The sequence below is a fragment of the Bombus pyrosoma genome, linkage group LG14, assembly GCF_014825855.1.
Source record: "Bombus pyrosoma isolate SC7728 linkage group LG14, ASM1482585v1, whole genome shotgun sequence".
Classification (NCBI taxonomy): Eukaryota; Metazoa; Arthropoda; class Insecta; order Hymenoptera; family Apidae; genus Bombus; species Bombus pyrosoma.
In genome coordinates, this window is record NC_057783.1 from 1038839 (window position 1) to 1052884 (window position 14046).

General features: G+C 48.7%; 1 protein-coding gene across 27 annotated transcripts in view; it reads right to left on the reverse strand.

Moving 5' to 3' along the window:
• The window catches only part of LOC122575114, a 151342-nt gene that overhangs the window by 19925 nt on the left and 117371 nt on the right, over window positions 1-14046 (reverse strand). For all 27 annotated transcript variants that reach the window (XM_043743631.1, XM_043743629.1, XM_043743630.1 and 24 more), the window contains 2 exons: window positions 12799-12874; window positions 2676-2802 (listed from right to left, as the gene is read on the reverse strand). In XM_043743631.1, the coding sequence (XP_043599566.1) occupies window positions 2676-2802; window positions 12799-12874 (203 nt within the window). The remainder of the gene's footprint in view (window positions 1-2675; window positions 2803-12798; window positions 12875-14046) is intronic.

The following is a 14046-nucleotide window of genomic DNA, read 5'->3' on the forward strand; positions in this document are numbered from 1 at the left end:
GTCGATATCGGAGAGCCATTGGACCGAGTCAGATTAATAGCTGTTCTCTCTTTCTCTTCCTTTTCTCTTCTCGATCTCGAGAACGGAGCAAAAGGATGAGCCGATTCGACTCACGTAATGCTCGTTACGCGTCGGCCGATATTAACGAGCGTCGAGGAAAACGGAACTTTCGTGCCTTCCAAAACGCGAATCGGAAGCGGACGTATCGTACCGAGAATAGACGAGTCTCGTGCGATCCGTTTCTGCCTTCCACGGCCTCCGGGACCACATCGCGCGATCCGAGAAATCGATCGGTTAGCCAACGGTTGCTCCTATCCTTCACCCTGCTCTTTCTCCCTCTTAACCTCCGAGCTTTTCCTCCGCCTTTCCGACTTTACACCGCGTGGCTCTTCCTTCAGTCACGATAGATGGCGGCGATCTCGCTCCTTCTCTCTCTCTCTCTCTCTCTCTCTCTCTCTCTTCCTGGGTCTCGTCCCGATTCGTCAAACATTTATTCGGCACGATAAAGGCGACCTCGTTCCACCTGTACGGGGACAACGCGCATCCACCTCGTCGACGTATATCGAAACGTATCGCGAACTTTATGCTTTTCCACCCCGTCGTTCCTTCGCCCTTTTTACTCCGTCCATTCCAACTGGTTCGATGAAATACTTTTATAGACGACGTGGAATAAAATTCGGAAAGGGAAATTGAATAGAGGCTTCTTACGTTCAAAGCTGGGTGCCGTCTCGGCCGTGGACGAGCCGTCTCTTCAACGAACAAGCGCGCCACTCGGTTTTACATTCCGCATGATGATCGGCCGCGTTACTGCGGTCGAATTCCAGGTCTCTATTCTTGCTCGCGAGTTCTAGAATCGAGAGTGAGTGCTGGTATCGTACGGTAACCGGACATTTTGTCCGAGGATCGAGGAAGCTATGGGAACAACGATTCATCGACTAGAATTCAACATTCACGGAACGTTGCTTGGTCAACGCTCTAACGAAATAGGATCGCCATAATTAATATCGATAAAATTTGCGAAACGTATATAAACGGAAGATGGAAACCGAAGAAATTTTGCAGCTCGGAAGCGGGCGAAAAGAGGCAGGAGATTTAAAGTTTCGTAAATGTCCTGACACTCGTGAACCTATGGTTACACGAGGAACCGGTAATGGCTGACTTTTACGTTTATCGCGTGACACGAAACGCTTCAATATTCGAACACTCTGCTAGTTTATCGTCACCTGGTCGCATTTGTATGCGTACGCGAATGTTCTACCTTTTCTCCTTTGGAATGGGACTCGCAAAAACGCAAATTCTCTGCACTGCCGTTGATATTGGTTTCGTTGTTCGCTCAGTACCAGAGTAAACGAACGTCTTTACGATCAGCCAGCCAATTTCTCGTCAACTTGCAGCCACTTGTTACGACTCTGTATGCACATAAACGACGCTTACGATCTCCCAGTCGTTATCCTTGCGTGACTCGCAGAAGAATCGAGCAATTATTTGGCTGCAGCTTCAAATATATTATATGTTGGCTCGGTGTTGTGACAAATCGTTTCAAACGGATTTCATGAACACGTGATACCGATCGATTAATTTCTCCTTTGCGAATCTGTTGCACGAGACTACCGGTAGACGTTCCGACACACGGCTCACAGCTTCTCGGTAGACAAACCCAGCGAACTCTACTTTTCCTTAATTTCTCGGTTTCGTCACATAAGTACGCTATTATCGATGTTGACTTTTGAAACAAATCTGTTTCCCGTGAGTCGATCTGTTACGTAAGTGGACGGTGCAGAAATAACGGCAAGTCTGGAGGCAAATTTAAGAAATAACGTTTGCAACGTCGTCGCTTCTTGATGCTTTTCATTATATTCGTTCCGAGTGGTTCGCTTATAAACGGCTTAGTGTACGTGACGTAAAAAGTTCCAGCTAAAAACATAATCGAAAAGTAAACTTGTTAAATAAAACAATAACATCGTAGTGAGTCGCGTCATTTTCGTATCCAGCGAACCTTCGTTACTTTCCCACCGACTGAACTCAATTTCGCGATACGTCGGCAACCGTGAGAGAAAAAAGAGAAGCATTCGCGAAATGTTTACCTTAGATCGGACCACCGACGCATATTCGCGAAGGTAATTGCGCGCGTTTCAGCGCATTGCGTAATACAAAAATACGCCTGTACACGTGTAGAGATACGCTGGATATTGAAGTTGGATACGAGATAAAAGAGCCGCGTAACTGCTTGCTCTTTCCTTCTGTACTTTTACCAGTCGCTCGTAAATGGAATTTCTGTCGATGTCGTTCGCTTTGTTAGTTCTCGTAACGGGGGCATCGCCATGCGCGAATCCCGGCTTCTCTTCCTTCTGGATCTCGTTGATTCGTCTTCGTCCAGTCTTCGAGAAGAGCGAGAAAGAGTGAGCGAGAGGGAGAGACAGATAGACAAAGAGAGAGAGAGAGAGAGAGAGAGAGAGAGAGAGAGAACGGTGGTCGAGATCACGGGAAGGTTAATCGCGCTCCGATCGAGCATGAGCGTCGAGCGGAATTGTACAAAGATAATCCGTAAAGTAGAAGGCGGAGAAGACGCGGACAGCGGATGTCGCGCGCGTGGTACGTGGCAATACGATGATCAGATACCAAAGTCGGAACAAGAGTGCGCGACGTTGCGGGACACAGGAGAGCTTTCAACTCACGTCAACTTTAACGCCCTCGACGCGATAGCTGTGCTTCGTAGGTTCCCCTCTAGGCACGTATCTGTAGAATTCCTCGTGATCCTTGTACCACGTGATGGAGTAAAGCTTGTCCGCTTCTAGGTCGTATCTGAAACAAGAGAGCAAACGATGCGTGACTTATCGTTAAGAAAAGCGCCGGTCGAATAGTTTCTCGACCATTCGTTTGTCTATTTGCTCGCGCTAGGATTTCGCGCACGCGACAATGCGCAAGAGTAAAAAGTTTCTTTCTGATAAAGAACGGCACAAACTTATTAGAATATTCGGGGGACGCTCGTTTCAGACGCTCGATCGCGAACGATTCATACGTTTAATGCTGTAACAGGAATGCGTTTAAACGCGTTTCGCGAACGAGAGCTTGCATGTTACAGATACGTTCGATTCCATGAGTCTTTACTCTCTGCAAATGCAAGCTTCCGATCGATTAATCGCTTCCTTGTATCGATTCTCGAATTTTCTGAGAAATGTTCAACGCGCCGATGCTTACGAACGGTGCTATATGAATATGTACGTTGTGTGTCTCTCTGTGTATAAAAGAGGTTCTTCTTGCATGTATATTTGTGTCATTGCATCCTATTTCAATTATTTCTATCAAGATTACTGGATATGAAACAGAATGGCCATTAAACAAATAAATAAATATCTCGTTCTCTCTCTCTCTCTCTCTCTCTCTCTCTCTCTTTGTCTATTCTCGGCGCGTTTCTCTTGGTTAATATCGATTAGTGGAGACCGAGGACGAAAGCAGATGAAACGGTAGTCGTGACGCGTACGAACCGCGGAATCGTTTCTCGATTAGTCGCAGAGTAGACCGTTTCGATGGTTGGGCCGTGCGAGTAATGGAAACTGTTACCGGTTTCCGGCAACGTATTTGAAGTATCGAGCGCGCGTTTGATGTATTTTTTGCTTTACATATCGGAGATTTCGTTCGTTTATCCGATATTCCATGGAATCGTCTCATCTGGTCTCGGTGTCTCGTTTTGTTTCGCTATCCCGGCTGTTCGGTCTTCTGCGGTTCGCGAATGTTATATAACTGAACGTTGTTGCGTTTTGGAAAAGGGCGGCGAACGGTTTTCCATCCGCAAAGGGGAAGAAGCAACAGGAAAAGGAAGAGACGCCGGTAACGCGATGGGTGGGAACGGCCAGGTAAAAACGATTCGGGTTCTCGCGTCGCAGGATAAACGAGACAGCGGTTGCCGAGAATCGTGCGAGCTACGTGTTCGTCCGTAGGTATGCGCTTTAACGTGATTACAACGATGCCCGGCACGAAGGAAGGAACGGGCCACTGTCGCGTGACAAGCTTCCAACCTGGCGAACAACAATTACGGTAATTGATCAACATCCGCGATCCAAGCGTAGCGTCGCGAATCGCATCAATTTGCTAATCGAGTGCTTTCCTCTCGTTCATCGTTCTCCCGTCGGGGAAGTAAAAAGAAGGTCCCTCGGAGGATTCTCCGTTCGCGTCCCATCTTCGAAAACCGGAAATCTTTTAGCTGGGATAATTCCACGGAATCGAACGTCCGGAGGATTTTACAGGTAAACGTCGTTTCTCCGTCCCTTCCGCCCTCTCTCTCTCTCTCTCTCGCTCGCCCTATCTTTCCTCGGATAGTTTCCTTCGTCGTAACGAAATCGAATCGACCTTCACTCTGCTGCCCTTCTTCGGTGATCGTCGTTCGTCAACACCGATACCGTTCGTGTTCCGCTATCGGAATCGCCGATAAAATCGCGAAGCGCAACAGGCTATTCCGCTGGAGCGCGAGCTAGAGTGCAACGCGATAATTAATATTTGTAAAGTAATTAAACTAGCACGGTTGTGTTGGAGTGGAGCGGCGATGTCTGGAGTCACCGTGGCGCGATACGTCCTGCTTTTCGGATTCACTGGCTGCCTCGCGCGTAATAGCATCGACCGTATCCGGCGGAACGATCGCGGATAACGCGAGACGGCGAAACTCGCTCGTTGGAAAACTCGTCGACTAATACGCGGTACTCTCATCCTCGAATTGGACCGTATCTATTATACATACTCTGCTTGCGGCGATCGTCTCGATAACAAAGCGGCGAGAAGACCAGCTTATGTTTATCAGCGATTAAATTTTATCCGCGTCGTATTTTATTCCTCCTCTGCCATTCGTAGATGGCTGGATGCGTCGTCGTTTCTCTTATTGTCGTCCGCGTCTAGCCGCGTCGTGTCTCGATCGTAATCGTCCCTCGGAATTTACCCCGTCGGCTTCACCCCTTCCCTCTCTGCCATTCTCTCAACTCGTTAAATTGCGTTGCAACGGAGAGTCGGTCGATTACGTTTCAACGTAGGCGTTCTATATCGTCGAGGCAACGACGAGAAGAGTACGATAAGGTAGTTGCACGCCGCGTTACCGTTAGATACCGTGCACCGGCGTATGGAATACGTCGATGCTCCGCTGCAGGATGTTGTATCGCGACGTCGTTTGTACAGTCTGTTGGCCAACTAGCCGGTTACTTGGTTGCTCGGTTGCTCGGTTGCTCGATCGTTGCACCATTGCGGAGCGACACGGTCGCATAGTGACATCGTTGCATACCCGACGTACCCAAGGGGGGCATCCGGTAGGGAGGGGTTGCTCCGCTTCCGCTTGCATTGGCACCGGTGCTGCTGTCGCCATCGCCGTCACCGTCGCCGCCGTCGAGGTAGCTCCCTAGTTGCCAGCTGCAGCTACCGGAAAAGGGATTGCCGCATTCGAGCGTAGGTGCACAATTTGGAGGGCTGCGTCGTGGGATTGATTTGCATCCTCCGGCTCATTTGCCGGGTCGTGTCCTGCGGGAACTCCCCCTTCACCTCCCCTCGGATTTCCAAGCTCGCGCGCTCTCACGCTCCGCCTTTCCATTTTCTTTTCTCTTTGTGGCGGCTTTCCCGGCTTTCCCTCCTTCCTATATAGATCCTACCAATTTTCTCTTCCGCCGTATCTGCTTCTTTCCCTTCTTTCCGCCCTCCTCCGCTCCTCCCTTTGCTTTCCCTTTCTCCGAGACCTCGCATCGTAGACGGCAAAGCGGAAATCTTTTGTTTCGACTCGATTCCATCCGATTCGATTCGATTCGTCGAGTATGCACGTGCGCGCACGGTATCCGCTCGTCAACGAGCTACAGCGACGTACAGCGGTGTAGAGGACCGCGCGCCAGGCAAATTTCTCTGTTCTTTGATCAAATTATCGCGTGTCGGATTTGCGAGTCGCGGTAGAACGCGCAAGAGGGAAGCTGCTTTATATCCACCGGGCACTCCATTGTTCGCAGCGGAGAGAGTTTCGTTGCAACGGCGGAAGCAGGGCTAAAGCTTCAACGTATCGCGACTGTACATCGTATCCTGTATGCGCATAAAAGCGTTCTTGACGTTGGAAAATCGCCCAACTATCCTCCTTCCGTCGTCGCTCTATCATCTCGTTCGATGGCCCAGACGGAGCTCGGATAAAGCGTTTTTCCGCCTAGCGACTACCACTCGCCGGCCATTCAAAGAAGTTGCGCAAAGTCGGAAGATTTGTAATGAAGAGAAGTCGATCGTTCTTCTGTTCGAAAAGTTACGAGAAAGGAGTGCGTCTCGGCGTAGGACGACCGTCTATCGCGCACTCCGTCTCTGGACTTTGCTTCCGATTCGAAGATTCCGTTGAACGCTTGCGAAGCGTTAGTCGCGCTCGGAAGAATCCGGTCGTGATCTCCGTGGCGGTGAAATTTCCCGGAATTTCGACGGTTGCGAGCGAGAAGACGAAGAGGGACGGCTGCTCGCGCGCCAAAATCACGAAGGAACTTGGTCGTTGGTCTCCGCGCCCCGTTAAAGCCGCTCGGAATGCCGTTTGGAACGGGACGAAACAGGCGAACCGGAATTGAACAGGACAGAGAACGGAACGGAGAATGAAACGAGGTGAGCTGAAACGGGTTGCCAGAACGAGACAGGACGGAGCGAGCTTAGAAGCGGGATACGGAGAAGAGAAGAGGCGACGCGCCGGATAAACCAACAACCGAGCGCTCGCTGGGGACGGTAAACTAATTTGCAATTTATACCTACGTCGCAAAACGATCCCCGTCTCTTTGCTACGTCATGCTGCCGTCCTGGGGCTCGACTGGCACCCAATATCAAAGAACTTCGTGTACATGCTCGTCGTCCAACTCTTTCCTTTTTCCGCGAGAGAATGTCGCTTCTGTCGAGAAAAACGGTACGTCGACCCGGATAATCGAGGATACCGAGCCAAACAAACGACGCGTTCTACCCGAACAGCCTCCCTCCCCCTTCGCTTTCATCCCCTCGCACGCTTCCTCGCCTACTACTCGACCAAGCGACGATCGTTTCCATCGAATACGACTCTGCGAATGGACACGACCTACCGACTCCTAGCGTCCTTTGAATAAATCACGTCGATTTTACGAGTGTACGAGAAGATGCTGAGTACCGCGCGGCACTCCGAGCGAAATGTCAATTTAGCTTCGGACCTCGTTAATTACGCAAATCGTCTCGCCTTGCCGTTCTCGCCTTGCCGCTCCATCCTCTTTTGCATCCATTTTTCGAACGACTTTCGGTAGGTCCTATCCTCGACGCGCCTCCCAACACGTCCGAGAATAAACAGGACATCGACCGTATTTATCGTCGAGAATGTCGCGCCAGCCTGACTTTATAAAACTCGATGCTGATCGTCGCACCGTGACTGCGTGAAAATCGAGAAACGAGGGGAAACGATACCGCCGCTGTTTCGCTCGCTCTTCCGGCCTATGAGCCAGCCATCGCGAGCCTTATTCCTGAAGAGAAGTAGAATGAGATTAGAATACGAACGACTGGGTGTTTCGGCAGGACCATGAGGAACGAGGACGCGGAGAAAGGAGTTGGACGAACGTGTCACGTTCTACCGTTCGAAAGAAACCGAACGGAAGGAAACGACAACTAAACGTAAGAATCGGAAGAGTCGGAAAGGGTAAGAGTCGGTTCGTTTGGCTGGTAGACACCTGGGAAAAATGGAAAGTTGCGAGACTTTGGACTTTCGGTCGTAGACTACTCTACTCTGGCGACCTACTACGCCAAGATCCTTTCGCACCTTTTCCTCATTCCGAATTTCTCGACGTATAGTGGAGCCCAGACTCCGATTACACGGATCTCACGTGCTTTCTGCTATTTCGCTGCCATGTCCATACAACGGTACAGCACCAAGGTAATAACGTTCGATCGTCTATCGGTGCCACTTACGTATCGGTGTTGTTGCCCACTTACAAAATTAAAATCTAAAAAGAGCAACGGCGAGTCTCATACAGCGTGCAACGCGTTCCTGGTAACTGGGTCAAGCTATAACTTTAAAGCGGTAGAAAATGGATGAATATTTTATTGGATAAGTTTAAATCGTCGCGCGGTACACGCGTCTTCTTCGCTGGCGAAATCGTTTCAAGATTCCAGCGTCAATGCTAAAAAAGAAGCGATACGTAACAGCATTTATTATTAGCTAGTAGGACTGGTTAGATACACGACGATCTTTACCTCACATTTTGCGACGAGAAGACGACGACGACGACGACGACGACGAAAGAACGTCGATTTCTGCCTCCTCCAACGATAATCTGTGCCTCGATGTCGAAAGCAACGAGGCGATATTTTTAATCTCTGGGGGAGGGCTAAATCGATCGATCAAAATACAAGAATAACGAAAAAGTTTCAATTCGATATCGCAACGTTACGCCGGTTCGCTGTTCTCAAGTTATTGAGTTTCGAAACGTAATAGTTCGATAGAGTCTGTTCGAGGATACGTGCCAGCGGCGCGCACGATACGCCACTCTAACTGACGAATTTTGCTTCTCAACTTTATAATTCGATAACGCACGACCGATTCGCGAATTCGAACAACGTCATTCGACGACCCGCGCTCCACTCGCGTTACGATTTTCTTCTCCGTTTCTCGTCCTTTCCCTCGCCATTCCATGACGCTTAAATAGATTTCCCGACGCGTCCTAGATACAATCGATAACGCGTAGATATTTTATATACGACGCGAGCATTGGTCCCAAGAAAAATAACGCTCAAGACCAAGCGTGGAAAATTGAAAAAATCTCTATGTTGCGCACGGCTTCGGGTTCTGCGAATTAATCTTGGGATTTTGCACGGCAGCTGGCTGGCTATGCGGATGGGATCAACGCGTTGATTCGATCGATCGGTTTTCGCGATCAACGGTGCAATTTGGTTCGACGCGTCCGTCTCGTTGGATATTATCGAGCGATCTCGCGGTCCAGGTCGACGACACGTTCGCGAAAATCGACTTTCCATCGAAATCAAAGTCGGCTCGGCAATTGCTCGCTGTTTCTTACATTGCTCGTGAAAACAAGTACCCACTAGAAATGCAGGCGCGCGCGCGCGCGATATCCAACGGTCGACCTTATTTTCTTCGTGAAAAGTCGTTGAGTCCGCGCCACTAATTAGAATGCATATTCCGACTAGCCGTAATTGTAGGACGCGCAATGCCGGCACCATAATTTCATTACGTCTTAATTAACATGGTGGCACGCGCGCGGAGCTTAAGGATCCACGAAATATCATCGAGGACACGTTACACGGTTAATCCACGACCACGCTCGACGTTGCTTCCATCTTTTCCAAAGTGTATTTCGATGTTCAGTAGGACTTTTAACGATTATTTAAGTCGTGTTACGACAAAGGGCTTGGCGATACGATCGGGAAGTAGACGGATGTACGCTCTTGTCGGCGAGTCGCGAGACACTCGCTAGTTTCCAGCGCAAGCCTTAACGAGACAAGTTTTAGTAAAATATGTCTAATAAATCTTGAAAACTTTCAACAGATTCTCAGATAATTGAATGTTTCTTACGATATACGCGGTTAACGAGCGACAACTCGTTTCTGAGTAAATCGGCGTTCGAGATTCGTCGGCCACACGCACGCTGCATACTCGAATACAACGTAGACTAATTTTTGCTGCATATCCGATTCAGATCTTCGGCCTTTGTCGTTTTGTCAACGTGCAGAGCAAACAAAGCGGGACGAAAAGTAAATCATTTCCTACAATTTCAATGCTAATAAATAAAATGATCGTGTAATATATATATATATATATATACGTTTGTATCTCACGTCTCATTCTTTAATATTCAATAAATACAAACAGTATTTCAAGCAAGCATTACATCGACACGCGTCGTACGTATGCAGGCGTAACGCGCGAGATCACGCGTAGATGTACCTGTATTCGACAGATTTTTATTATCGATTTATTCCAAAATAATGCTACGATAAAATGTCACTCCACATATTCGATTTATTTTTTCATGTAGATTTATACCACTCTTTCGTGTTTTAGTACGAGTCCGAAAACAATCCGTATAAATCAACAGAGAAATTAATACGAATGATCGATATTTCTACCGTATTCTATCTATCGTATCGAAAACAAGCCAGATATCATGCTAATTTACATGTAACGCATTAACGTTCAAGTTAAAAGTATTTACCGGTACTATCGCGCAACATTAATTCGCAAGTAATGGAATAACGTATTTCGTTACACGATACGCGTATTTTCAAGCTTGCGGATAACGTATTAAAGTGGCCGAAACTTTGTACGATTATTATTCCAAAGTTCTTCATATCTTCGCTATGGTAATAAGCTCGCGGGAAACGGGAAACTCTCTTCTTTAAAACGATTTCAGTTTTATACTGTTACGACTTTCCATTCCTGAGATATCATCGTTTAAAGCGGAGCATAATGTTTAACGTTTTAATATCGTCTTGCTATTTCCGCGATCGAATCTCGCACGCGCACCTACGGTTACCGACCTACCTCACACAGGCTCCGACGTCTTACGCGGATGATGGTCAGCGGCACGTCGAGTCGATGACGTTGTTTTTACTATTACGATCACGCGCACGCATTTTCCGCGACAGAACAGATACCATTCGCTGTTTCTCGTAATTTAGAGCTCCCAGGTTTTATATCTCGAGAACCGATCGAGCTTTTAATCCCACGCGATTACAAATACGAAATCGCGTCACAAAATTTATCTATTCGGCTTCTCTCTCGTCCCTGTTCTTCGATACTCTCGCGTTATGCCGTGTTGTTCCGCTATTCCGTATGATTTTATTAAAGCTAGGAACGCAGCTCTCGTTCGAAACTCTGTCCTATCAACGACTCCACGATATTTAAAACTCCCACGGAAAGCTTTATGCTGGAGGGTTTTAACGCGCGTCGCGTCCTACGTTGCGTTACTCCTTCGCCGCGTTCTGTCTCTGCAAGGGGAATGGATGTCGTCTGGTATGGGAATGAACGGCAGTTTGGTCAACTCTGAGGCAAGTTTCGCAGGGTTTAGTTGCCTGTAGTAACCGTTAAGGCGCGTACTCACCAGTAAACATGTTTGCAAACATTTTACGACCATTCTACGATTTTCTCACAAACGCTTCTTGCATCAACCGACTCTCGACCAGTTCTGAAATCTATAGCCGGCGTTCGGCTAATGATTCGTTCGCCGCTATTTACGCGACTGTTGTTGTCTACGGTTATTCGAAGCTCTGATCGATCGCGCACTAAAAATACGGTCATTTGGAAGAGGCCGACAGACATCGGCTATCGGTATGGATAGTTGTTCGTATGTCTGAAGCTTCGAGCTAGATTTTATAAACGACGAAATAAGGATAAAGAGAAAGAAACGATCGAGCAACGGCCAAGCAACGGCCAAGTACACGGATGCCTTGCGTCGTCCTCGGCTGTGAATCGTGGTTAATCGAGATTCGTTAACAGAGATTCGCCGAGACCCGTCGTTTCCTACCGGAAGAAACTTTGATTCCGCGCTAACTACTGGACTCGCGCAATTACCGGCCATACGACAACCCCGACGAAGACGGGTAGAACGGATCGCTACGATGATCGACGCAGGGACGCTACAGGCTGCGCGTTCCAACTCGCGTTCACTGGAGGGCGAAACGTTCATTCGAGTTCGAATTCGTGTTCCGGGCAATAGACAACGGAACGAAACTTCCGCATAGTTGGAAGCAACTCGGCCCCTATTCAACGAGAAGCTCTCGTGGCTGTTCGGGAAATCGGCGAGATCTGCGGCGTAACCGGAAGCGGAAAAGGCGCATGGGCGCCACGAAGCAGACGCGCGAGGAAGAGGCGAGGAAGAGGCCAGGGTTCCGCGAACGAATTCGAAAGAGATCTCGCGGGAGTCGAAGATTGTACGCGCGCGGATGCCTCGGGAAGCATCTTTTTCAGGCGAGAAACCCAACAGAGGTAAGAGGGAAGCTTTCCCGCTCGGATTGCGGTCTACGATATTGCGAGTATAAATAAATAAAGCGCGAGGAGAGAGCGGAAAGATATCGAGATTCCTAGCTCCAAGGGATTACCGATCCATCCTCTTCTTCTCGTCTTATTTTTAATCTTATTTACCGTCTCGCTCGGACGCTAAGCGTAAACTCGATACGTTATTGGCTGGCATCTTATCGATGTCTTTACGAGTTCTTCTCGTCTGGTTTCCCTTGCTGTAAATAAGAGAGAAAAATCGTTCGACCCGTCTTCGCGTTTCTTCGCTGCGGTTCCCACTCGTATCGGACCACTCGATCGCTCGTGTCCGACTCCAACGGCTTTGTCGTTTTCCCGGGATTTATTCGCTGGATGACCACGAATCGATTTATCTCGCGTGCATCGAACGCGTGCTGAAAACGTCGCCAGCAAAGCGGAATCGTTATGGGAGACTGGCGCGTGACGACGCGACGTCGAGTCGGACGAAAAATGCCAACGGTTTCTGATGCCAATCGTTCGCAAGCGTTACGACACCTGTTAGCCTCGCGCGGAACGTCGCATCGAACGTTGCGACGCTGCTCGAAGAGCAATAATTTCCAATTAATAACATCGTCTTTGTATGTCAGCCGTTTTTGTGTCTCTTCGAACGTGCCGATATTTAGGCGGAACGATGTACGCGTTTGCCTCGGCAGGTACACAGCCGACGATGATTTCGCGCCTGTCGTTCCCGAATGCGGCATCCGCACGATCGATCGTCGTCGGTCGATCGAAAAAAGAGACGCGGAAGGACCAGCGAGAATCTCTTTGAAAACGACACCGCTCGACGACGTTGCACCACGTCCGAGTACTCTTACCTGCACTCGAGAAGCGCACTCTGGCCCCTAAAGGAGTACGGCGGGACGCTTATGTAAAGCAGCTTCAGTCCAGTCACTGTAACAGAAAGAGGAAACAAATTTTTTTTTTCTTTCTTCTTCAGACACCGACGGAAGCCATATTTCCCCCTTTGGTCTTCTAACTTTGGAAAAATGGGGTGCAAGGACTGGCCGAAAGTTAAAGAAGCGCGAAATCTAGCGCATGCTTGCTAGCTAGCAACGGCATCTTTGTGACCGTTGCTGAGGATCTCTTTCGATTCAAATGCCGCCGAACGCTTGACCTACTGAGAAGCGCACAATGAAAGCATTAAAAAAACGGCACTCTGAACGCCACTCTGTCCCGAATGACATTCCTATGATAAAATCTCGCGGCGACCTTCGAGTCGACCCGTGTTCGACTTGACTCCAGCCACCGACTATTACTTAGCGCAACGAAGAAAAGCTTGGAAAGTTGTGGCTCGATCGAATGACCAAGAGGCGGGGGGTACGGAGGAACGCGAGTGGATTGTACTAGATGTTCAAACAATGCTCGGCAAACTCCATTGTACGGTCCTTTGTGGCCGCTTTCCTTTCTTTCTTCTTCGCTTTCCCATGGTCCTCCCTGCTAGAGAGGTACCCGGAAGAAATTCCATCGGATACGGTTGCCGCGAACAAACGATAAACGACACGTAACGATAAATATAAATAAGTAGGTAAATAGAAGTAGAGAAGGTGGTAGGTTTGGCGAATCCGATTGGTAGAGTGGCCAGTACAGCGGAGTCACTGAGCTACCGAGCAGAACCGAGAGAACGAGACTCTGTCTAGCGCTCGGTGCTCGGTTCAAAGGGGTTTGCGTTTAATTAAGCTCGTGCGATATTTTACGACGGTGACGGTACGCGTGGCTATTCCACGGAGGGCCGGCCTTTCTCTGCATCGTAAAATATACCGTCCGTAATGTATCGTTACGCGAGCAGTGCACAGAGACCGGCAGGTGAGTTTGCTTGAATTATTTCCTTCGGAGAGACGCAATTTTTCGTACGTCCTAACGTGATTTCGAGGCGAGCCTCAACCGAGTACGATTCTCTGTTTCGTCCCATCGCGTTTTCTTTTTTTCTTTTTTTCTTTTCTCTTCTCTTCTTTTTTTCTTTCCTTTCGCTTCTTTTCTTTCGTAAGCGGAATTTCTACACAACGTAACTTCGGCCCGCGAGACCAGGACGTTTCGCGTACGTGGCTGGCTTATAAGTTACCGTG